This window comes from Myotis nattereri (genome assembly GCF_964212035.1).
Source record: "Myotis nattereri genome assembly, chromosome: 2".
Lineage (NCBI taxonomy): Eukaryota > Metazoa > Chordata > Mammalia > Chiroptera > Vespertilionidae > Myotis > Myotis nattereri.
Genome location: NC_138076.1, coordinates 7,142,014 through 7,166,785, shown reverse-complemented (window position 1 = coordinate 7,166,785; position 24,772 = coordinate 7,142,014). Strand labels below are relative to the sequence as shown.

General features: G+C 56.8%; 1 protein-coding gene across 1 annotated transcript in view; it reads right to left on the bottom strand.

Moving 5' to 3' along the window:
• Positions 1 to 21,312: 21,312 nt before the first annotated feature.
• The window catches only part of TENM3 (teneurin transmembrane protein 3), a 571,505-nt gene continuing 568,045 nt past the window's right edge, over positions 21,313 to 24,772 (bottom strand). The window contains exon 30 of the mRNA XM_081084077.1: positions 21,313 to 22,919. Coding sequence (XP_080940203.1) covers positions 22,164 to 22,919 — 756 coding nt within the window. The 3' untranslated portion in view covers positions 21,313 to 22,163. The remainder of the gene's footprint in view (positions 22,920 to 24,772) is intronic.

Here is a 24,772-nt window from a genome sequence, read left to right as displayed (position 1 = left end):
ATCAGGCCACGCCCGCACCTTCCTGCCGGGGGGTGCTGGCTTGCTCAGCCCGGCCTCTGGGGTGCGTCCTGGCTGGCAGGTGCGTGGCACGGGCAGGGCCAGGCCCCTCTTGGCAAACATGGGGTTTGGGTTCATTTTCTACTTGGCGGCTTCTGTGGCGGCTGCTGCACCTGTGGACCTAGCTCCTTCGCTATAAAGTGGGGTTCATCGCGGCATCTGCGGCCCAGGCTTACTCAACGGGGAGAGGTCACATCCACGTGAAGGGTTCAGAGCAATGACCGCCCCCCTCCCGTAACCAGGGCTAAGGTAACGGGATCCCCCTTCCCGCCCTGCCCGGTTGCACAGAGCTCCGCCTGTCTGCTGAGGAGGCGGGATTATGCCTTTTATATCTTCTTTCATTTATTCACTTAAGTGAGGATTTTGAACCTCAGCCAAGTGCCAGGCGCTGTTGGAGGCGCCAAGGCCAGAGCGGTGAAGAGGGACGAGGCTCCTTCCTCATGATGCCCAGCCGGGGAGTGAGTCATAGGCACACTCAGGAATAACCATCAGTCCCGGGAGGGCGGTGGTGGTGGTGGTGGTGTTAGCAACAGATCCCCACAAACTAGGGGCTCCGGAGCACCTGGAGGTTAGCGTTGCTCAGTTCTGGAGGCAGGAGTCTGAACGCAAGGGCTGGCCCAGCCCTGGGCCTCTGGGGTCCCCAGCGACGCTCCCCCTGGTCCCAGCCCCCGTCTCGTTTCCTGCCATCCCCATGCCCCCCCCTCCCCCATGGGCGCATCACTCCAACCTCTGCCTCTCGTCACCGGGCAGTCCCCCCGTGGATCTTTGTCCAAGTTTCCGTCCCGTATAAGGACGCCCTGGAAGGCCCCCTCATCCAGTGACGGCGCCTGAGCCTGCCCTCACCTGCAGGACCTGTGTCCACGCCAGGGCCTCCACAGCTCCTGGGTGGACATGGCCCAGTGCAGTGACATGTGCCACAGGCGGGAAGCTGGGTGCAGTGGCAGCACTGGGGGTGGGGGCACTGCCGTGGGGAGGGTCTGGGATGGGGTCAGGGAGGGCCCCTCTGAGAGGGGGACCTTCGAGCTGACATACAAGGACATGAGCACCTGGCTGCGGGAAGAGGATCCACTCCTTAGGGTCAGTCTGTTTCAGACGATAGGTTTTCAGTCTAAGCCAGGACATCAGGTAGCTCACACAGTGAAATCACCCGGGAGCTTAAAAAAGTATAAGCCAGTCTTAGCATCTTACATAATAAAACCCTAATATGCAAATCGACCGAACAGCCGAACAACCGGTTGCTATGCCGTGCACTGACCACCAGGAGGCAGACACTCAATGCAGGAGCTGCCCCCTAGTGGTCAGTGTGCTCCCACAGGGGGAGCGCCATTCAGCCAGAAGCCGGGCTCACTGCTGGTGAGCATAGCAGCAGTGGTGGGAGCCTCTCCCGCCTCTCCCGCCTCTGCGGCAGTCCTAAGGACCAGGTGGACATTCCCCGAGGGCTCCCAGACTGCGAGAGGGTGCAGGTCGGGCTGAGGGACCCACCGACCCCTGCCATGCACGAATGTCATACACCGGGCCTCTAGTTTAAACAGAATCCCCTCCAATTCAGCAGGGTCCTGGGGGCTGGGCCCAACATGGGTGTTTCTTAAAGCTCCGCAGTGAGGCGTCGAAATAGAGAACCTCGGGCCTCTAGCCACACAGTGGATCACATGTTGCATCTGCACGTTCTCATCTCTCCCCCCCCCCTTTTTTTTAAATATATTTTATTGATTTTTTTACAGAGAAGTAGGGAGAGGGATAGAGAGTCAGAAACATCGATGAGAGAGAAACATCGATCAGCTGCCTCCTGCACACCCCCCAGTGGGGATGCGCCCGCAACCAAGGTACATGCCCTTGACCAGAATCGAACCTGGGACCCTTGAGTCCGCAGGCCGACGCTCTATCCACTGAGCCAAACTGGTTCGGCCCCTTCTCTTTTTAAAAAATTGATTTTGGAGAGAGAGAGAGAGAGAGAGAGAGAGAGAGAGAGAGAGAGAGAGAGAGAGAGAGAGAGATGAGAGAGAAACATCGATAGGTTGCTTCCCCTATGCACATGCGCTCTGACTGCGAACTGGACATCTGGGCATGTGCCCTGACCAGGGACTGAGCCCGCAACCTTTCGGTGCACAGGACGACGCTCCAACCCACTGTGCCCACCGGCCAGGCTCTCATCTCATCTCCTAATGACAATGCTGCCACTGGTCCCGGAGGCTGCATGGAAGGGGTGCAGCTGGCCGGGCTGGTTCCAACTGCTCCCCGACGGGGTTTGGGGCAGGGGCAGAGTGAGGGAAACGCCAGGCTGGAGGGCCACGTGGATCCAGGAGTGCAGCCCGAGGGCCCAGCCCCCTGATCGAGGATGCACCCAGACGAGATGGAGCGCCGAGGAGCAGGTGAGGGTGCAGGGCACAGCGTCCCCGGGAACCCGGCCTCCTCCCAGCACCTGAGTCCCCAGCCCAGTGCTTGGCGGGCGCTTCCTGCCCCCGTGGCACCTGCTGGACCCGTGTGGCCCCAGTGCCTCTGTGACAGGAATTGACAGCAGTGCCTGATGCGCAGGGTTGTCAGCGAGCATGAAGGATGGGCAGAAAGCAGGTCCCACAGGGTCTGCTGGGGGCGAGCTCCTGTAAAGGGCCCGCAGGCTTATCCAGGGGCAGCTGTCACCCCTCCACTCCTTTTCTTTTTAAAAATCCTCACCTGAGGATATTTTTTCCATTGATTTTGGGGTGGGCGGGAGGGGAGAGACAGAGAGAGGAACACCGATGTGAGAGAGACACATGGATTGGTTGTCTCCTGCACACGCCCAGCCTGGGGCCTGGGATGAAGCCTGCAACTGAGGTATGTGCCCTTGATGGGAATCGAACCTGGGACCCTTTGGTCCTGGGTGACACTCTGTCCACTGAACAAACCAGCTAGGGCACCTCCTCCACCCTTCCGAGGCCCCGGGAGCTGCAGAATCTTGGGGGGCCTCAGGAGCCGCCAGCCGGCCACCTCGCCAGGTCGCTGGTCCTCCAGGCTTGAGGCGATGTTCGTGATGGCTTTTCTGACCCTGCCAGCATCCATGAAGCCCGAGGCGCCCACAGGCCTAAGCCGGCGGAGGCTGGAGCCCAGAGGGGCATCTTGTTCATCTCCAGCCCCAGCTCCAACCTGGCTTTGCTTGAATCTGGCTTTGCCTCCCGCCTGTGGCAGGGGAGTCGGGTCACCCAGGAGCCTGTCAGCACAGCCCGGCCAGCGGAGCCGCCTCAGTGGACAGTTTGGCCTTGGTAAGCAGGCCCGCCCACCCCCATCTGCACAGAGGGAACGGGGTGAGCCCCGCAGACGGGGTGCTCCCCGACTCGGGGCCTGCATGGCAGTTCCCGGGAGGTTAATAAAGTCGCGCTGTCTTCCCCGCAGCAGGCGCATCTGTCTTCATTGAAGCATGCGCTCGGCCAGTCCATTGTGGGGTTTTCCATTACAAAGTGTGATTAATTCCATAAATATTGAAATGAGACAGATAATTAGAATCCAGGTACTCACTGCGACACAAAAGCAGGGAAGTCTGCACTCAATTGTTATTATTCATAATAAGCACTCCTATCGCAGGGGTGATAAGTGCACAGAAACCAAGGCCGCGATCACAGTTATTAACGTTGTCCCCCAAGATAGTCTGGAGGGAGACACAGCGTGGGGAAGGCACTTGCTGGGCCGAGCACCGTCGATGTGAGACGGACACATCCTTTGGTTGCCTCCCGTTTGCACCCCGGCGGGCTGGGGATCGAGCCTGCAACTGAGGCACGCACCCTTGGCTGGGAATCGAACCCTAGACCCTTTGGTCCTTGGGCTGACGCTCTAACCACTGAGCAACTGGCCAGGGTGGGTGCTCCCTGACCAGGAAGTGGGCAGGTCCTCCAGGCCCTGTGACGGCAGGAAGCCTGTGAGAAGATCCGAAGATGAGTGTGTGGTGCGGGTCCAAAGGCATTAATTCAAGACCATGTCAGGGGCGTGAGAGGCTGAGCAAGCTGGGAGCTCGGCCAGGGCACACCCCCGCTGTGGGAATGTGGCCGTGGGTCCGCATCCGCTGTCTGTCCGGGGGAGAACCTTCAGGTGAGAAGGTGGAGACAAGATGAGAAGAGGAGAATGAGCTCCCAGATAGGAGAGGGGAGGGAGAGAGCTCCGGATTGCTCTAAATGTGCTCTGCCCCCCTGGGAGGCCGGAGGTGGGGTGGGACCACACCCAGGCCTCCCCCCAACCCCCTGAGAGAGCCCCGAAGAGCATTCGGCTGCTGGCAGTCTGGAGGGTCGATGGGGCCCGAGACCAGTTCTCTCCAGCTGTCAGGAGGAGAGGAACATGGAACCACCAGTGAGTACAGCATCATGTGGGTCCAGTCAACTACTTACACATCATCCCAGCTCTGTGGTCATCCGGCGAGGAGGTGGTGACGGTCAGCGTGTGGCTGCCAAGGACAAATCCTGGTGCAGAGCCCTCCATATTTCCAGGGCTCTGAGCCTGCTACATGGCAGGCACACGACAGAGCCTCCCAATTCATCTCCTATGGCCACACTTGCCCTTTCAACAATCCTGGCCACTTACCTTTCTTTTCCTTTTCTTTTTAAAAAAATTTTTTTGATTGATTTCAGAGAGGAAGGGAGAGGGAGAGATAAAAACATCCGTGATGAGAAAGAATCATGGATCAGCTGCCTCCTGCACCCCCCCCACTGGGAATTGAGCCCACAACCTGGGCATGTGCCCTGACCAGGAATCAAACTGTGACCTCTTAGTTCATGGACCAATGCTCAACCACTGAGCCACACTGGCCAGGCCACTTACCTTTCTTTAAACCACTATCTGAAATGACCTCATTAAGTTATTTTACTTGTTTGTTGGCTCCACAAGAGAAGTGGAAGGCATCCATCTTATTCAATACAGTGTCTTCGGCACTTAGAATAGGACTCAGCACATAGTAGGAGCGCAGTCACTATTTGTTGAATGAATAAGGCATGAACGAGTGAATCTGGATTTCAGCAATGACCCATTCTAATGTACAAGACAGAGCAAGTAAACAGAAAGATGGCACACTTATGTGGCCAGTCACCTGGGTGAATGGATAAGGAGTGTTGCCTAAGGGATCAGGGTGACGCTAGTGGGATTCCACAGGGCTTGGCACTGCCCATCACCTGTCAGGGACTTGTGTGTGGTATCTTAGGACGTAAGCGTTGAGCTGGTTTCTAGGCCCTGTGTGAGAGATTGGCCACTCTTTTAAACGGGCAGATATCCAGAAGGGAGTGCTGGGTGAGGAATGGAAGAAGGGCGGACTTTTTTCTTTTCTTTTATTGTCTAAAGTTTTACATATGTCTCCTTTCCCCCAATTGACCCCCCCACCCCTAGTCATTCCCACCCGAGCAAGCTCCCACCGCCCCCACTGTGTCTGTGTCCATTGGTTATGCTAATATGCACGCATACAAGTCCTTTGGTTGCTCTCTAACCCCCCACCTCCCCTGCCATTTGTCTCTGGATCTATTCTTGTTCATCAAGTTATGTTGATCATTATATCCCACAAATGAGTCAGATCATGTGGTATTTATCTTTCTCCGACTGGCTTATTCCGCTTAGCATAATGCTCTCCAGTTCCATCCATGTTGTTGCAAATGGTAAGAATTCCTTCTTTTTTACCACAGCATAGTATTCCATTGTGTAGATGTATCGCAGTTTTCTAGTCCACTCATCGGCTGATGGGCACTTAGGCTGTTTCCAAATCTTAGCTATGGTGAATTGTGCTGCGATGAACATAGGGGTGCATATGTCCTTTCTGATTGCTGCTTCTGGTTTCTTGGGATATAATCCTAGGAGTGGGATCACTGGGTCAAATAAGAAGGGCAGACTTGATGGGGGTGGTGGCTGGTGCGGGCGGTGGTGGGCAGCCAGGATACCCCGGACCTTTGTGGGAGGGAGATGAGACTTTTTCCCTGGGGCCCCAGGCTGCCAATGAGGACCAGAGGGTGGAAGTGACAGGCATGCTTTGGGCCAGTACGAGCCAGGTGTTTCTAACCATGGGAGCTGGCGGCACTGGACTGGGACACCTCGTGGGGGAGAGTTCCTGTCACTGGACATCCAGACCGAGGGCCACCCTGGCTGGGGTGGGCGGAGGCAATCCTTCCTCTAAGAGGGGGCTCCCCAGAACCTGCAGAGGTTCTCACACAATAAGTTCATCTGGAGCCCACAGCAGCTGGCACTGTCCTCAGCGGAGGTCTCCGTGACCTTGGGCCACAGAGCACCTGGTGCGCGAGGCGCGGTGTCCCCGGGCAGCCTGTTTGAGTGGAGATGCAGCTCCGTGAGAAGAATGTCTGCGGCCACGCTGTGCCTTACGCTCCTGCAGAGGAGGCAGGCGAGGGGTGGGGGGCGGGGGGGGGGAATGAAAAACCCTCAGAAATCTCTCCCCCTTCCCTCCCTTTGTTCTGTTTGCTTGTTCTTAATGAACAAACTCTTCTAAAAAGTCAGACGTTCCCTCCAGGAACCTGAGCTTCTTCACAACCAGAGAATTTCCGAGGTTAATGAAGCATTCTGATAATTTTGCATTTGGGGAGAGGGGGGACTTGTTGGGGGGTCTGAGTGGAGTAAAGGGATTTGTAAGAGAAAAAGTGCGTTACTTTTTAGGGCAGCGGCGAAGGTCTTAAACACCCATAGCCTGGGGCCCCGGATCTGGGCCCTTGGGGCTCAGGGCCAGGGCCAGGCTGATCGTACCACCTGTCCCTTTTTAGCCAACGACACTGAAGGACTCAGGGGATGTGAGAGACACAGGCGTGGTGGCCCAGAAGTCACGGGCTGGGGCAGCGCACAGCCATTTGCGTATTGTGTCCGCACGGCAGGAGACCCGTGTGTCTTTAGCCTCTTCTAAGACTCGGTGTCTCCCTCTGTAAATTGGCAATAAAAGCAGCTCCTTTAAAGGGCTGCTGTGAGGGTGAAAGGGGAGAAGGAAGACAGCGAGCTTAGTCCAAGGCCTGGCGGGGTTCAGTGCCCCAGAAGCGCGGACTGAGCGTTTCTCCAGGAAGGGGGTTGGAGGAGTTTCGTTGACCGCCACTAGGGGGAGCGCTGGCCCAGTGCCTGCCGCAGGCCCTGGGGAGAAGCGCGTTGCGCATCCACAGATAAGTGGAAGCAGGAGGAGAAGGTAGTGGAATAAATATAGATGTGATGCCCTGGGGACCCCGGGCGCCTGCAGAACCAGCTGGCGCAGACGGGAGGATTAATGGTGCCGGCGTCTCCGGGAATCGCCAGCAGCCCGCAGAGGAAGCCGGTCTCGGGGGGCCCAGCCGTTCCCTGCCCTCCACACCCCGGCCACCCCGCTCCTCACATCTGAGCCAGCGGGGCGCGCACAGAGGACACCAGACAGCAGCCTTTGCAGTGGCCTCCGTCCATAGCTTTGGTTTAAAGCTCATGTTTCCCGTGAAGCATGCTTTCGTAGGGCGCTGTTTTGCAAGCCGCCGGCAGAAGGAAGTACTCGCTCTCTGGTGGCCGATTGCAAACACTGTGGATGCTCTGGGTGTTTACGCCTGGCCCCCTAACACCCCCTTCCCCATCCCCACCACTGCCCTCAGCTCTGAATGCGTTTCTTCTCTGCAGGTGACACTGTTAGTCCAGCCAGAAGGCCCACTGGGAGCCAGACAGGGACTTCCCGGTTCTCTGTGTTACCTGTTTGCCACGGAGGCACCGCGCGCCACCGTGTCCTGTCCTGGCGGCAGCATCCCTCGTTCCAGCTGCCGGTTTCTGCGGATGCTCCCAGGACCAGCCTCGTGGCGCCTCCTTAGAGGAGAGGCCCCGGCCGCCCGCGCTGGGGGCACCGCAGCCCGGAGCTGTGTGTCCCGGGCCTGTGGGGCCGGCAGTCTCCAAGCCCTTCCCCTCGCCCGGGCACCGCAGGCACCTGCTTCTTGTAGGTTTCCTACTTTGGGGTCCCTCGCCTTTCCGTTTCCCTTTCAGCCCTCCCTTCCCTGCAGGACCAGCTCCCTGTGTGCAGTTCCTCTGTTGAGAGAGCTGGTTCCTGGCTGCAGCCTGTGGGTTTTTTCTTGTTGTTGTTAATCCTCACCCGAGGATACTTTTCCATTGATTCTTAGGGAGAGTGGAAAGAGAGGGAAAGACAGAGAAACAGCCACGTGAGAGGAACACATTGATTGGTTGCCTCCTGCACGTGACCCGACCAGGGTCCAGGCCGGGAGGAGCCTGAACTGAGTGAGGTGCCCTTGAAGCGCCCTTGACCAGAATCAAATCCGGGACCCTTCCATCCACAGGCCCACGGAGCCAGACCTGCGCGGGCCCTGCTGGGGCTTTGACGCTGGCGCATGGAGCGGCTGACACCGAGGTCCCGTCTGGAGGTCGGGGGAGCTCTCTGGGGTCGGGAGGTGAGGAGGTTCAGGGGGGCAGGAAGAGCCCAGGACACACTTTGCTAATGGTTGGTTTTGTCCAGAGGTAGCGTGGCCAGGTGGTACCACTGCCAGTTTTAAAGATGGTAAAAATCACCTCCCCAAAGCATTCGTGTTTCTCACACGAAGAAGAAGGTGAGAACAAGCACAAGAAAGGACAAGAGGAGGAAGCGGAGATGTATCCGGACACACCCCTCCCGCATTTTCTATTCTACCGTGAAGGTAGGACAGCACACTGTTGGGGGACCTCCAGACCCGGGCTCAGCTTCAGGAGGAAGGAAGATCTGAGAAAGGGAGAGAGAGAAAGCACTTAGGGATCCCGGGCTCTGAGGGAGGCGAGGGCCAGGTGGGGGCCGGGAGGGCGGGTGGAGAGGCGGGTAGGGGGCGCGTGGGCGGCGGGGGCGGGGAGGGGCGCGTGGGCGGGCAGGGGGCTACACAGAAGCTCTGGTCTGAGAGAAGCAGGAGGAAGAGGAAGGGGGTGGGGAGATCTGAATGTTGGGGAGGGCGCCTTCAAGAACACACTCACTTTGAAGCTTTGATAGGGCCTTGGACTCTCTCTAGATACAGTAGATAAAAGGATAATAGATTTTTTAAAAAGGCCAGATACAAAATCCTTCCCACCACATATTTTCTGTGGCGTGCCATCTGGAATTCCTCTAGGGCTGTGCTGACAGAGGGGCGCTGGGCAGGCGGGACAGTGGCCCTTCCGCTGTTCCTGGGGGGGGTGAGGGGGTGGGGGTGGGGGCGGGGGGCGCGGGGCGTGGGGCGGCTCTCTGGTTAAACGGGGTCACTGAAGGCGACGGCCTTCCCTTAGTCTCTGCCGGAAGACAGTCTGCAGGGGAGCAAAGGACGAGAGCCAGTAGCTTTAGTTTTAGTTCTGGGGGGTCCTCACCCCCAGAGCGGGAAGCTCGGGGCCTCATGTGTCGGGAGACGGTGGCCATGCTGCGGCCTGGGTCCCTCCACGGACCAGCCAGGCTCCGTGCATCGCAGAAAAGGCACCCATCGCCGGCGTTAGGCACCGGGATCACCCTCAGGCCCGAGCGCCCGCGGCTCTGACGCTCCCGCCCAGCACGGGTGTCGGAGGGGCTGGCTGAGCGCTTGACTCCATCACCACACGGTCCGTCTCAGCCCCGCACACTCAGGTGCAGCCAGGGTGCTCCCCGGGCTTGTCATGGGCGCAGGAAGGCCGGCAGGAGGCGTGGGGACCTTGGACCCTGTCCTGAGGCTCCTCAGCTGCCGCTCCCCGGACTTGGCTGTGACCAGGACGTGTGGGCCCGTTGTCTCCCGATCCCAGGAGCTCCCCGCCCCTTCCTTGCCCCGCTTGCTGGCCTGAGGACGGGCCCCCTGTTCCTCCCAGCGGCGCCTGTGCCTGGCCCCGAGGACAGTCCCTCGGGGAGGAGCGGCCGGGGGAAGCCGGCGCTGGAAGTGCGGAGCGCGTGACCCAGAACCGGGCTCCTCTGTCTGTGGAAGTGCGCCCTCCTTCCTCCGGCCGCGCTCACATGGCGGCTTTCCCATGGGCGCAGTCGTGGCGCCAGGTGCCGCCCTGCCAGCTGCTGTAACCGCTCTTCTGAGGCCCCAGGGACCCCGCCAGGTGGAGGGAGGCAGAGGGGTCCTGAGAAGGAGCTGTCCATGGTGTGTGTGTGTGTGTGTGTGTGCCCCTGTGTGTGTACATGGCTTGTGTGTGTGCGTACATGCCCCTGTGTGTGTATGTGTCCCTGTGTGTGGGTACATGCCCCTGTGTGTGTGTACGTGCCCTTGTGTGTGTGTACGTGCCCCTGTGTGTATACATGTCCATGTGTGATTGTGTGTGTACATGGCTTGTGTGTGTGGGTACATGCCCCTGTGTGTGTATGTGTCCCTGTGTGTGTACATGCCCCTGTGTGTGTGTACATGCCGTGTGTGTACATGACCTGTGTGTGTGTGTACATGCCTTGTGTGTGGGTACATGCCCCTGTGTGTGTGTACGTGCCCTTGTGTGTGTGTACGCGCCCCTGTGTGTGTGTACATGCCCCTGTGTATGTGTACATGGCCTGTGTGTGTGTACATGCCTTGTGTGTGGGTACATGCCCCTGTAGTGTGTACGTGCCCGTGTGTGTGTACATGTCCATCTGTAATTGTGTGTGTACATGCCCCTGTGTGTGTGTAGATGCCCCTGTGTGTGTACATGGCCTGTGTGTGTGTACATGCCCCTGTGTGTGTACGTGCCCGTGTGTGATTATATGTGTCCAGGGGGCAGCTCCCGGCCCACAGGGTTGCTTCTAAACCTACTCATGCTCCCCCTCGGGGCTCCCCGATCCCTGCCTGCTGCCTGCAGTCTGAGCATCATCCCTACCAGCTGGATACAGGTCTGTTAGGATCCGAACAGCCGGGAGGAGGCCGGAGGCGAGGCCCTGGAGCAGGAGGAGCAGCCTCCCTCCTGGCGATTCCCGCTGAGCCACCTGCGGAGCCCCACTGGCTCTGCCTCTGCTCTCTGCTTTGTTCTCTAAAGCGGTGTCACCTCCCCTCCGGGGAGGAGGGTGGGCCCTGGGGTGGTTGGAGTGAATGGAGACTCGGCGCCATTGGGAGAGCGGCAGCCAGTGCGAGGGAGCTGTGTGGAGTGGAAGGAACAGGGTTCCTAGGCCAGGACAGGAGGAGGGGCTTGGCCAGGAAGAACGCTGGTGGCTGGTCGCTGGGTTGGAGTGGGGTCCCCGCGGGGTTGGGGAGGGAGCCAGTCCCTGGCTGAGGGGACATGAGCGTCCAGACCTTCCGGAAGGAATCTGTAGGGCGCGGTGACCGATTGGTTACGGGGTCGAGGGGAGGCTGAGAACAGCAGCCGGCATGACCAGGACACGGTGGTGCCATCTCCCCGGAACCAGACCCAGGGGAAGAAGGAGGAACAGTTAGAGGCCGAGGTCCATCCCAGAGGCAATGCCCACTGGCAGGTCCCGGGCTGCTCATCGGACGCGGCACCTTCTGAGACCCCGGGCGTGGGAAGGGCACCCACCGTGGGGCTGGGGCTGGGGGAGCCCGCCTGCAGCTGTCCAGGACACCCGTGGCCGTGGAGGCCTGGTCCGCAGGCTCAGGGAGAGCAGGGCTGGCCCCTCCCGCGAGCGAGGATGGGCCCTGTGCGGAGGGCGCTATGAGAAGGGACCCTGTTGCCGGTGAGTGTGGAATGGGGGTCTGCAGGCATCCAACTTGGGCCCATAGAGGCACAGCCACAGGCCCGGCGCAGGTCTGAGGGGGAGCCCCGGGAGGGGCTGTGGGCTTGCTGGCGGGTCCCCCACTTTTATTAAAACTGGGAGGAGTCCAACCCCAGGTGGAAGGAGAAATCCGAGGCCCCCCCCCCCAGTTCAGTTTGGCTTCTGTGTGGGGGGTGTTGGTTGCACCTTTGCACCGGAATCCCAGCCTGGGTGGCTCCCGGGGGTGGGGTCTCTGTGCCCAGCAGTGCCTGCTCCCTGCAGATGAAGGAACTGAACTGGCACGAAGACCCACTGAAAGCTGTTATGATCGGGGGTGAGGGGCCCAGGGATGGAGGTGGGGGGACGCATGACGGCCTGGGACCTCCTTATCTGAGGGAGCCGACAGCTCCTGGCTCCCTCCTGACAGGGACGCAGGCGGACAAGAAGGAACAGAGGCGAGTTGGGTGGCAGCCCAGGGCCATGGCAAGGCCCTGAGGGAGCCCACGGGGGGCCTGCGAGTGGGGCTGAGTCCTGGCTGAGTCGGGCCCGCAGAAGCTTCTAGCAGGCAGCACTGTGCACCCACTGCCCTGTTTTAGAGAAATAGGAAGCTGTTATTCACTGGCGCTAAAAGAGAACAAAAGGGCCCCACCCCGTGCAATGCCAGTGGACACAGAGCCCGCTTTTGCTCCCATCCTGGCAGGGCTGGTGCAGAGAGAGAGGAGTGGGAGGGGGAGGAGCAGAACTGGGGCTGCTGGGAGCGGGGAGGGGCCAGGAGAGGAGCCCCAGCTCCGGTTCATGTCCATGTGCAGCTGTGCCCTGTGCTTTGAGCTGTTAACGGGCTCTTTAGTCATGTAGACCGTTTTTTTTCTATCCCACAGACGGCCGATGTTTTAAAACTTAAAGTGTATTTTTGAAATAAGGGTAAAACTTCCGGATGCTTCGCAGAACCACAGCGGCTTAGGATTTCGTGTGATTGGGCCCCAGCCCCCGTGGGGCGGTCTAACCCCGCCCAACCCCGGGCGGCACTGCCTCGTGGGGCCAAGGAGCTGCACCTGCTCGCTGCTGGGCCGGGCCGGGCTGGCCACGGGCCGCCACGCAGGTGCCAGTCCAGGGGGGCCCGGCGAGGTGGCAGAGCCCCAGCCAGGCAGGGGGTGCGGCACGTGTGAAGGCCCAGGTGTGAGGGAGGAGGTGGCCTGGGAGATGGGGAGGGCCCGCGTCCTCGGATTCAGGCAGTGTCCAGCGCGTCCTGGCCGGAGAGGCCGGAGAGCAAATCGCCTGGGATCTGAAGTGTTGTGCGGCCCGGGACCCGACCTGGAGCCCGACGTGGGTGCGGCAAGGTGAGTGGGAGCGCGTGGGTTTTGCAGTTGGCGGCACTCGGCTCCCGCCACTGGCCTGGCCAGGTCCTCGCCTGGAGGGGGGAACGCCTCGTGGGAAGCCCACGGGCCACCTGGACCCGCGCCCCGGGGGGACCTGCATCCCGCCCCACCCCCAGCGAGTGCCCACGGTGCCCGCCCGTAGACTGGGGTTCTGCCCTGCGTGGCGCCCCTGTGCGGGGGGCACAGGCTGCACCGTGGTGGGACCACAGGCCAGGGCTCTACACTGACCACGCCCTGAGCCTCGGTGGGCGCTGTCCCAGCTTCTAATTCACTGACCCTCACAATGGCCCCCATGGAACCATCATCCTTAGTTTACAAAAAGGGCATCAGCCACAGAGACAGACATGAAGTCACTCCTTCCAGTGGCGGAGTGGGGAGACCCAGGCCCTGGCCACTGCTGGGGGCCCCCAGTTCCAGCTCAGCCCCAGCTCAGCGCCACCTCCTTCAGGAAGCCCGCCTGACTCCCGGGGAGCATGGGGGTCTCCTGTCCACGCACAGCAATGGCACCCTGTTTAGAAAGGACCGCAAAGAACCCATGTCTGCCTGCCGACTAGACGTGAAATCCTCGAAGCCTGGGGTCCTTCTGGGACCTTCCCAGCGCCTCCTTCAGTCCCAGCAGCTGGGCCTGTCTGTGGTTCCGTGGGAGGTCCAATCGGCCTGGAGGCCCACAGCTGCGAACCAGTGAGGACCACGGGACCGGGGTTCTGCAGGCCCCTCGGCTCCCTGTGGAGACAGACACCCGAACCCCAGGCAGGAAGCCTCGCCACCCAGGGTGTCCCTGGTCACGGGGCCTCTGCTGTCAGCGATGAGACCATCACGGAGGCTTTTCCTGTGGACAGGCCCCCTCAGGACCACCACTGTCGGGAGGGAGCAGGGGGGAAGGAGCTGTCCCCACCCGGGTAAGGGGGTCCCCAAGCCACCATGTGTTACCCCATGTTTGCCCCTCAGCACCTCCCCTGCAGGGGCTAAGGCAGCTGGTTTAATGACGGCAGCCTTGGGCGGCGAGAAAGGAGGTTGGGTGTGACCCTAAAATCAGCGTGGGCTCTTTTCTCCAGTGTTTTCTTCTCTCTTTGCCACACACACACACTCACACTCACTCTCACTCACTTCCCGGGCCTGGGAGGATGGGAAGGGCGGGCTCAGGGGCAGAGCCCCAGGTGGCCACCGGCTTGGGTCTGGAGCTGGGCTAATGAGCAGGTCTCACAGCGGCTCCGGCTTCTCCCAGCTCGCCCTCCCGGGAATGGCTCCGTGGCTCTGCGTGATTAACTCCACACTAATTGGCGGAGGGGAGGCCGCGGGAAGAGCTGCGTTGTGGCGAGGCTGGTCCTGCTTCCCGCTGATTGACAAGAGGGAGGCGGGTCTGCGCCCCCAGCTGAACAAGCGGCCGAGTGATGGGAGTAATTGCTCCAGGAGCCCCGGCCCAGCGTGCTCCCCACACACAAGCGGGCTCCTCCATGCAGGGGGGGTGAGGGGTCGGGGCTCCAGGTGTGGGGGCAGGTGTGTGAAAGGGGCCTCCTCGTCTGGAGGGCTGGGCTCTGCTTATGGGGTTGAGAACTCGTGTTTTAGGAGTAGTTTCCAGGGCAGTCGCCAAATGCAGACACCGTGTCAGACACGGAGGGCTGGGCAGAGGCCCAGGGAGATGAAGCCGCCCAGCTGAGGCCACAGGTTCCTGGCGGCAACATCGGGGGACCGAGGGTCTGGGATCTGGTGCCATGTGCTAAGTCCCGCTGCTTCCTGAAGGCTCCTAGGGTTTGTGTGTGCACATGTGTGTGTGTGTGAATCCTTGCCCGGCCTCTCTCCCCAGCACTCAGCCCCTGGGAGAGGGCGACGAACTGCCCTCACTGGGAATTGGAAAGAATGAATGAACAGGGCACTGGGCTCCTGCGGAGATAGGGCCACCAGGAGGGCTGCCGGGGGTGGGGACAGCACTGCCAGGGGAGTGGGCGCCATCTGTCCGCCCCCTGACATGAAGCTCCATTCTCCAACTCGGTCTTTGTCCAAGGTGACATTTTGGCTTTAATGTGCCCACTCTCGTCCTCTTAGTCCCGTGAAAACTCGGGTAGGAAAAAAGGGGGCTCCGCGTTGGGTCCCCACAGCCCTCCCACGGTGACAGTGGGCTCCGGCCATGGACTGCTTCTGGATGGCCACCCTTCAGGCTGCCCTGCCAGGGGACACCCATTGCCTTCTCTGGGTGACAGCGTGGGGCCCTGAGGTCGAATCCCCGATTCTCTCCCCCCGTGGCCGCTGCAGGGCTGGGCAGTGGGGGGAGGGAGAGGGGACAGGCCTGCTCAGACCCAAGCTGCCCGAGAGTCAGCAGGGCACCCCCTTTCCCAGGCTGCCACTCCCCAGGAGACTGGCTCCCTCAGGAAGAAAGCGCCATCCTGCGTGCCAGCGACCTGCCTTTCTGGGAAATTCCTCTGAGCGACAGGACTGTTCAGACATGAAAAGCAAACGGGAAACTGTGTGATGGCTCAGCAATGGCTGTTTTTGGGGGCTGCAGAACCCCAGTTGCCCGCCGACACTCCCGGGGAGGAAGGGCCTGGTTTTGATCTGCCGAGCGCAGGAACATTGACAGTTTCCACTGGACGTGAAGGGACATCTTATGGGAGAGCTTTTTTATTTCATTTTTGCAAGGATCAGGCCTGAGGTGGCACACGGAGCAGAAGCAATCGTTTTATGTGGAAACTCTGTGGCAGAACAAAGATGGGAAAAGGGAGGCTGGTTGGGACTGCCCTGGCCAGGGAGAGGCACAGAGGGTGGTGTCTTGGGTTTAGGTCCCTGGAGTTGCCACTGCTGCTTCTCCAAGGATGCTCCCCACCAGGGGGCGCTAGAGCCCTTCCCGAAAGTGCCTGGGATGCCCAGGTGACCTGGAGGGCCGCTGGTCCCAGGTCCTGCCTGCCCTGCAGCCTCCTGGGGATTTCAGCGGGAGGAAGTGTCCTCAAGGCCCTGTCCACTGGGCTTCCTGATGTTGGGACAGCTTTTCATTCCCGCAGGAGCCAGATCCCCGGAGACTGGAGGGGAAGGCAAGAGGGCCGCCTGCGATGGAGGGCCAGCCTAGGTGAGGGGCTGTGGCCTGTGGCACCTCCCAGGGCCGCTTCCCTGCATGCTGGCCGCCATGACCATTTCTCCTTCCCTGAGATCCTAGCTAATGATTTGAAGTCCATCTGGTCTACCAACGGAGCCCCACCTGAGCAGTTGCAGCCAAGACAGTTTCCCAGGGTAAATCCAGTAAGAGAGGGAGGGAGAGAGTGAGGAAGATAGGGAGGAAGGTAGAGAGAGAGAGAGAGAGAGAGAGAGAGAGAGAGAGAGAGAGAGAGAGAGAGGCAGAGGCAGAGAGGCATCATGGGTGTAGAGACAGGAACCTTGTGGGAGAATCTCTGGGCAATCAGCTTTGGTGGAAGTCTGGGATAGGGCAGGTTCTTCCCTGATACGCTCATTAATCTCCGTGTGATAAGAGCACCAGGTGGAAGGGAGCTGTGGGTACATCTCCTCGCAGACTCCCACCCAGCAGGTCCGTTTCAGCCTTGCAGTCACGTAAACAACTTGTCACTTGAACTCCTGGGTATTTGCGCTCCCCTCACACCCCACTGATGAGTTAGTCTGTGAAAATGGTGAAGAATTCATTTTGACCCAGCGGGCCACTTGTATATCCTGGCGGTTGTAGGCGGTGAGTTACGCTGCACAGAAATAGGCATCGTGGGCCGAGTCAGGAAATCTCTGCGTGCGTGTGAAAGGGGGCAGTTTCCCTCCCTACACCCAGGCTGCATGCCCGTGGCCAGGGCCGGCTCACAGCTCACCCCGGAAGCAGGGAGGCCCGACCAAAACCAAGCCATTGTCGTGCCCTGGAAGTCACAATTTATGCTTCTAATTTTCATTTCCCTCAGCCGAGGTCCCCGAAGGATTTATTAAATTTGCTTTGTGGAACCCATTAACTCTAAACTGAATAGTGATGTTACTCTGGCCTTAGAATCGGTGTGTAGCACATTCTCAGTGCACAGGACTCTATTCCTCCACGACGGAATTTTAAGTCCGTTGGACAATGAAAAGCTTTACTCAATTTACCTGAAAGTTACTGGTAATTACTGCGTGCAGAGGGGGCGACGAGCAAATGAGAACTCTTGCAAGAGAGGTTATTGATTATGTGGCTTCAATGAGAAGGTAGAAAACCCCAGTGCCTCCCTGGTTCGCTGGCTTCCCCCTGGTGAAAACGGGTAACAATGACTACCGCTGATTTCCTTCTGTCCTTGGCTTGGTAGGATGACCCAAGCCAGGTGGGCGATTTATAGTGAATCTAGCTAAGTCGCCCAACATAGGCATATATGCAGGTCAACGGTCTTCCTTTAGAACAGGGGTTCTCAACCTTGGCTGCACATTAGAATCACCTGGGAATCTTTTTAAAATCCTGATTTCTGGGCCTCATCCTCTGGAAATTCTGTTTCTTTGTTGCTAATGTTGTGGCCCCACCCCATAACAAAGAAACAGAATTTCCAGAGGATGAGGTCCAGAAATCAGGATTTTAAAAAGATCCCCAGGTGATTCTAATGTGCAGCCAAGATTGAGAACCGCTGCTTTAGATGTCTTTTCAGATGTTATGAGGTCATTAGCATTGCATTGCAGATTTTCTTATCCAAGATGGGGAGGAGGACGAGGGGGAGCTGAGGAGCTAGAAATCCCAGCGGGCAGAGGGGCCTGAAGACACACCCTGTTAATAGGTTGGGGGCCTCTTTACATGCTGGTTCTGGTTCTGCCTGAGGGCAGCTCTGGAAAGACCTGGAGCTCCTAGGGAACGGGGTGTGGAAGGAGAGTCCCGGGAGCTTCCTAGACTAGGATGCCATGGGAAGTGCTTGCTGATGGGCAGTCTCCGCTCGCCTGGGCTGGAGCTGTGTCGGTGAACGCGGACAACTCACCCAAACTCCTCTAAGTCCCTTTGGCGCCAACTGCTAGAACTTGATGCGTTTCCCGCGCTGGGTGCTGGAATTGGGCTGGCTCCTCTGCAGGGACGGAGAGTAGACGGGTGTGTGTGGAAGGGGGAAGGCTATGCTGCCCTGCAAGGCTTCCCGGGGTGGGCTCCTAGGCTGGTGGGGCAGTTCTTGGTCCTAGGGGACCTCCCCCTCCTCTGAGTGACAGCAGGTGAGCTGCTCTCAGCACTGCTCCCGGCAGATGTGATTTAGGCCAGCACCTTCCAGGCTCCCTATTTGGGGTCCCCCATTTCAAAGGCACCTCTGCCGATTTGCTGTCAGCCTGTGAGAAAAGCAGCCTCCCTTGGGAGCAGGCGGACAAAAGGAGAAGGGAAGATGCTACAGTGGGGCCTTGACTTACGAGTGTCCCGACTAACGAGTTTTTTGAGAGACCAGCTGTCTCTCGGCCGATTTTTTGCATTGAGTTGATAGAGTAAATTGAGTTAGCGAGCTCCTTAACGAGCTTGGTCTTGGAACGAATTAAACTCGTAAGTTAAGACCCCACTGTACGTCAAAGGCAGCATCCCCCCTCATCCTTGGAAGTGCTTGGGACCGGGGTGGACTGCAGGTGTGTATAGTCAGGTGTTGGGCTTAGGTTCGGGTCTGGCACTTAACACCCATGCGACTACCTGGTCATGCGTGGGGACCGTCATCAGATGAATGCGGCTTTCACAGGGAGCGGCAGCAGGACAGCCCAGAGCACTCACTCCTAAAGCACAGTGGTTCCCGCCAGGGTTTCTGCGCAGTTGTGCAGACACCGCTTTGGAAGAGAGCACGGTGGGAAAGGAGAGTAGGAATTCACATGCATTTCCCTGCATTTCCCCAGGCTGAGCCTGTTCAACTCTAATTTGATGAGAAAACAAATAGACCAGTTTGCCAGGCGGAGTGACCTGATTCTCGCTGGATCAACATGTGATCAAGTGGAGGTTGTCACCACAAAGCCAGTGTGACGGACCTGCCTTCCCAGACTAAAACCACAGCTCTGGCCTGCCGGCTGGCCCGGAGCTGCACAGCCAAGCCCTGGTCTCCTTGTGGGTCGAGAGGTCTCTGGGCTGAGAGCCCACCAGGCCCCGACTATCGCTCTAATCAAGTGTTTCAATTAAGCACTTAGTGCCAGGATCACAGAAACAGCCAGCCTGCTCTCAGGCAGTATTTATTATTATTATTTGGTATTCTTCTTCCCAGTGATAATGTGTGGGCGTGTATTTAGTGTTTTCCTGAAGTGGGCCATGGGAGAGTCCCCTGCCACGTGCACACTGCTGAGCTGGCAGGCCAGCCAGTGGACATGGACATGGAAAACAGTAAGAGCTATTACCAACTGGGTGGCCGATGAGTCACTGCCCCAACGGCTGTATATATCTGTGTCCTCCGCTCCGCTGACACACAAAAGCAGTGCTGGCTGGCCCGAGACTTAGTTTTTGGAAAAAAAATATAAACACACACACACATTGGGTTGGCTTTTATTGGAATGCCTAGATGCAATCTATAGTCATCAAGTTATGGAAAATTCAGGTCACATAGAAAGTTAAGAAGGCAAATGAAAAGAACAATACAAATCAGACAAAATTTACATCTCAAAATATCATGAAAGCATTTGGACTGGCTTTGCCTAAAATACTTTAAATATCAATTTTTTTTCCTGTCCGCTAATTCTTTTTCATGACACAGTCCCCCCGCACCCTCAACCCTTAGAAAACGGTCTTTTGTTTACATATTCCCCAAGGTCACTGTTGCTCGGAAAAGCACGTTCAGATCACAAACCTTTTTTTTTTTTTTTTTAAGAAAGAAATAGGCTCATTATACCTACGAACAAGACACTAATTGGGTTGATTTGACTTCATCTAAAATAAGCACCAGGAGAGACTGTAAATCTGTCAGTCACGGGGCCAGTGGGGCGGACCGGTCCATGTGGGGAAGAGGGGAAGATGAGGGTTTCACTGCTGAGATGCGGCACAAGCTGCTCATGGTCATTACATCAGGAGCATTTCCGAGCACCTAGACTCAGAGCCCATTTCAACCAAAAGTACGTACAGCATGCTACTCGGTCCTGCAGAGCTGCCCCCCGCAGAACTGCAGACACCTAGGTTAACAGCTAAAAAAGAAAACGGGCAACAGCCATGTTGGTGTGGTCTGAAATCTCATAGTTTTCTAAGTTGGGGCTTCGTCATCCTCGCCAAAGGATCTCCAGGATAAAAAATATCAATGCTAATCTGTGCTTTCATTCTAATAAAATATCAGCATTCATTAGGAGATTAATTACCTCAGTATGCTCTACCAAACACACACAGTCATAGCACTGAGACGGTAAAGTCAGTAGCTATTTCGAGACTTTTCCCAGCCAAATCTGTTTAAGAAACACGCCTACTGTGCAAGTTCGAGTATGTGATACATACAAAGCAGTTAGAAAATTATTTTCAATACATCACTTGAACCTTTATAGTTACGACATGTTCACTTGCTATATTTTATCACCATTATACAGAGAGGGAAACAGTGTGTACTATAGCTCAATGAACTGGGAAAACTTTTCTAAAAATATTTCTGTGGCTGAATTTAGTGCTCACGAAAGAAGTTTGCGAGAGCGGCCGAGCGGGCACGGAGGTGCAGCCGGCGGCTGTGCTGGGCCCGTGCACACCCGTGCAGGCGGGCACGGCGGTCGGTTCACCTCCAGCTCCCCTGACGGGGCAAAGCTGTTCAAATCAGCTCCCGAGGTGGCTGGGGCCTGTGGGCTTGGGCATGGAAGCTATGGTCTCGCCTCTGGTGTCCCTCCTGGCGACCCTGGGGTCCACACCCAAGACCAGCAGAATGACCCCGACCTACCCCACCTGGCTCTCTCCCCCCTGCTGGGTTTCTGCCCTCTTTCCTAGATCTTAAGACACATGTTTACGGTCCTGGCCACATCAGATCCTTTCCTTCTCACAGTTTCCTGGAGCACCTGATGTGGTTTCTCACCTCCATCAAGAAATGGAGCTGAAAGGAACCTTAAAGACCCTGTGGTTAGATTACACCAACCCCCCACTGACCTTTAGGGCCCAGGGACAGCAGCTGGAACACCCTCCTGTTCTGTGTGTTGTTTTTTTTTATTTCGTATCTTCCGTTACATTCCACCAGCTTTAGTTTTCTGCTGTGCCTCTCAGTGGCTCTTGGTGAGGACACTGGCCTGAGAGAGAGGGAAAAGGAAGGAGCAGCTCTCCGGTTCGCCACCCACCTCGGATTGCACTGTCCTACCCATCTAGTGATAGAAAGCTGCACGTGTCTTCAACCTAATACAAAAATATTAACACTTCTGGACATTATAGGCATAAGTCGTTATATCTCTACAATATAGTAATTTATACTGTACAGCTATAACCGATAACAAAAGGTGCAATCCTTTTTTTTTTTAAAAAAATCACACGGTTCACATGTTTTTATCATTTTATTTTTAAGTATAAACTTTTTAAACACTTTACATAAATTAACTCCTCTGAGACTAATATTTGATGTACAGTAAATTGTAATTCATATAAAAATCCATAAACAACTTGTCTCACATAATTTACAAAAAAATCAGGGTTTCCTTTGCTTATCAGGGACAAGGATGGTATTTGCCAGTTTTTTTGTTTGTTTTTTTTTTGCCCCTGAGGCAAACCACCAGAGCATTGGGAAATGCAGCAGGAATTCCCCTCGGAGCAGAAGTCACGTGTGCCCATGTCCTTGTGGAAAGCAGCACGGGAGAGCAGACGGTTGTCTATAAACTGTAATTTCGCCCCACATTTTAAAATGAACACAGATATATATCACATCCTATGCAGAGACTACTTCCTTGTAAGCAAAGGTCGACAACGCGGTGGTATGTGGAGATACTGTACGCATTTTCACCCTCTCAGATACAGGGCCTCACAGGAACAGATGGCCCGGGGCAAATCGGTTAGGCCTGTCCGTCCGTCCTCTTACTATTTGTCCCTTTTACTCACACCTTCAGTCCAACCGAGTGCAGCGATATGCATATGTAAACATATTCTTTAAAGCCGATCACCTTTAAGGTCATTCAGAAAAGGGGTTCTGTTTTTTTTTGTTTTTATTTTTTTTTCCGTGAAATGTTTTTTTGTTTTTTTTTTTTTTCAAAATAGCGGTCTCATTCTGGAGGAAGGCTCTTCTGCGCCGGAGAGTCCCAGTCGGATTGTGCTACAGACAGATCTGAGCCGTGGTGGGGGGGTTCGGCGGGCCGCGCGCCCCCTCCCGCAGGCCGCCCCTGTCCCCGCGGGGAAGGGGTTACCTCTTGCCGATCTCGCTCTGCCGCAGGAACTGGATGTTGTTGGCGCTGTCGGCCAGCTCCGGGTACTGCTCCACCGACAGCACGTAGTAGCCGTCGTAGCCCTGCACCTTGCCCGCGCTCAGCAGCTGCCGCTTCTCGCCCTCCGTCCAGAGGCGCGCGCCCTCCTCGCCATCGCGCACCCGCTGCTGCTCGCGCGCCCAGGCCCGGGCGAGCGCGCGCTGCCGCGCCTGCTCCAGGATGCGCGCCTTCTCCTCGTCCAAGGTCATGCCGTAGCGCACGTGCAGCGCCAGCGCGCCGAACTGCATCTCCACGTCGGCGAACCTGCGCGTCCTGCCGTTGACCACGGTGGTGGACTGCGACACGGTCACGTTGATGCCGTTCTCCAGGGCCTTGCGGCCGCTGGTCAGCCGCAGCGTGCCCAGGTCGCTCTCGGGCGTGCTGGTCTTGATGAAGTAGTGCGTGTCCTTGCCCTCGATGGTGAAGTGCAGGTTCTCCAGGTAGAAGGCGTTGTTGAGCACGGCCGCCACCTTGATGCAGTCCTCGTTGGCGATGTTGAGCACGTTGGTCTGCACGCGGCCCTGGCTGACGGCCAGCATGACGCCCTTGCCGATCAGCGACTTGACGGTGGCGAACCACAGCCACGACGGCGCGCCGCCGCCCTTGCGCCGGCTCACCTGGACCTCCGCCATCTTCCCCAGCGACAGGAAGGCCTTGGCCTGCCGCGCCACTTGTTGCTGGACTCCAAAAATGGGCTGCGAAGGGAGAACAGAGGGGGCCGGGTTAGACAACAGCTGTGGCTCTGGTTGGCGGGAGCCCGGCTGCCTGGCGGCGCGCCCACTCCCCACAGGAGGGGGACGGGATCTGGAGAGAGCTCCATGGCATTTATTGAAACCTCTGTGGGTTCTTTCGAGATGAAAAGGCTTAAAAGAAACCCTGCGTGGAGGAATGCACGCAAGAGGCACACCCCTCCAGCTGATCCAAACGTGCTTGGAAAGGCAGGAAGCGCTAAAGCCATCGCGTATTCAGAGCTTTTTAGTTTCTAACGTGGGCAGAATGTTCATGTGTGAGCTTTCCTCTTTCAATCTCTAGATGCCCGTTTCCTCCGTCCCTCCCATTTGGGGTACCCAGCTTAGCAGGTCCACCATCCCAGCAGCTTTGTCCCCGGGAGGCTGAGGAGCAAGCAGCAAACACAGGATGTGCAAGGCTGGGGGTCACATGCTCTGACTTGTAAACTCTATCCTCTCCCAGTGAACACGATTTCAATAGGATGTCATCAGTGAAACTGCAGAACTGAAACGTACAAGGATGAGTGCGCTGTGGGACAGCTGAGGATGAGGATTTATTACTCTGGGAAAACATTTATTTTTTGGAGACTTAGGGACAGGGCACACGCTACACTGGCAAACGACTTATTTTATTATTTTTTAAAAATACATTTTGATTTTCTTACAGAGAGGAAGGGAGAGGGATAGAGAGTTAGAAACATTGATGAGAGAGAAACATCAATCAGCTGCCTCCTGCACACTCCCTACTGGGTATGTGCCTACAACCAAGGTACATGCCCTTGACCGGAATCGAACCTGGGACCCTTCAGTCCACAGGCCGATGCTCTACCCACTGAGCCAAACCAGTTAGGGCCTGGCAAATGATTTAAACCAGAGGGCATCTTAACTCAGCCATTTCCTGTACTACCAGATGTCTGTCTGGCCAGTGTTCCCAAATGAAAACATCTGTTTTATTTGCAGCCGTGAAAGAAACATTTGTTCTCCCCGCACTTGGGGCGGCCTCCACGTCTTTGCCGGATATTCCCTAAGCCAGGGGTCCTCAAACTACGGCCCGCGGGCCACATGCAAATACAAATATTGTATTTGTTCCCGTTTTGTTTTTTTTTTACTTCAAAATAAGGTATGTGCCGTGTGCATAGGAATTTATTCATAGTTTTTTTTTTTAAACTATAGTCCGGCCCTCCAACGGTCTGAGGGACAGTGAATTGGCCCCCTGTTTAAAAAGTTTGAGGACCCCTGCCCTAAGCTGTCCTTATGGTGCATGTCTCTTGACAGAGAACCCGAACCGTATTTAAAAGGCTGCCTCGGAAAAAAAAATTGGCAATTCCATTTGTACCGTCAGACGTAAGTGTTTTTAGACATGTTGGGGAGTCGCACACAATTAGGACACGCTTGTTTCATGCACCAGGAAACTGCAGTATGTCTGCATGGCACTGTGGTCAGCGTGGATGCATTTGCAATTAGAAATGTTAAAGTGGCCCCCAGCCCTGGACACCGATAGGTTTTTGCTTTTTTAAATGTGGAGATGACATGTGAAAAAGGGAATTGCTTTTATGTTATGAAACATGTACCGGGAAACAGAGGTATTGACGCTGTATGTGTGTGTGTGCTTTAGCCACAGTTGCCTTTCCTCTTTGTAGTCATTGAAATTATAGGAAATTGCTCGAGGGGCGGGGGGATGAGTCTAAGAATCTGCACTCTCGTTTAATTGTTACGGGGTAGCCCAATTTCTTGATCTTTCCTTATTCTTGCTTTAAGCTAGAATTCTGTTGCTTTGTTGTGCATTCCTTTCTGATCTTTGAATGGTGGGAACTGAAAGT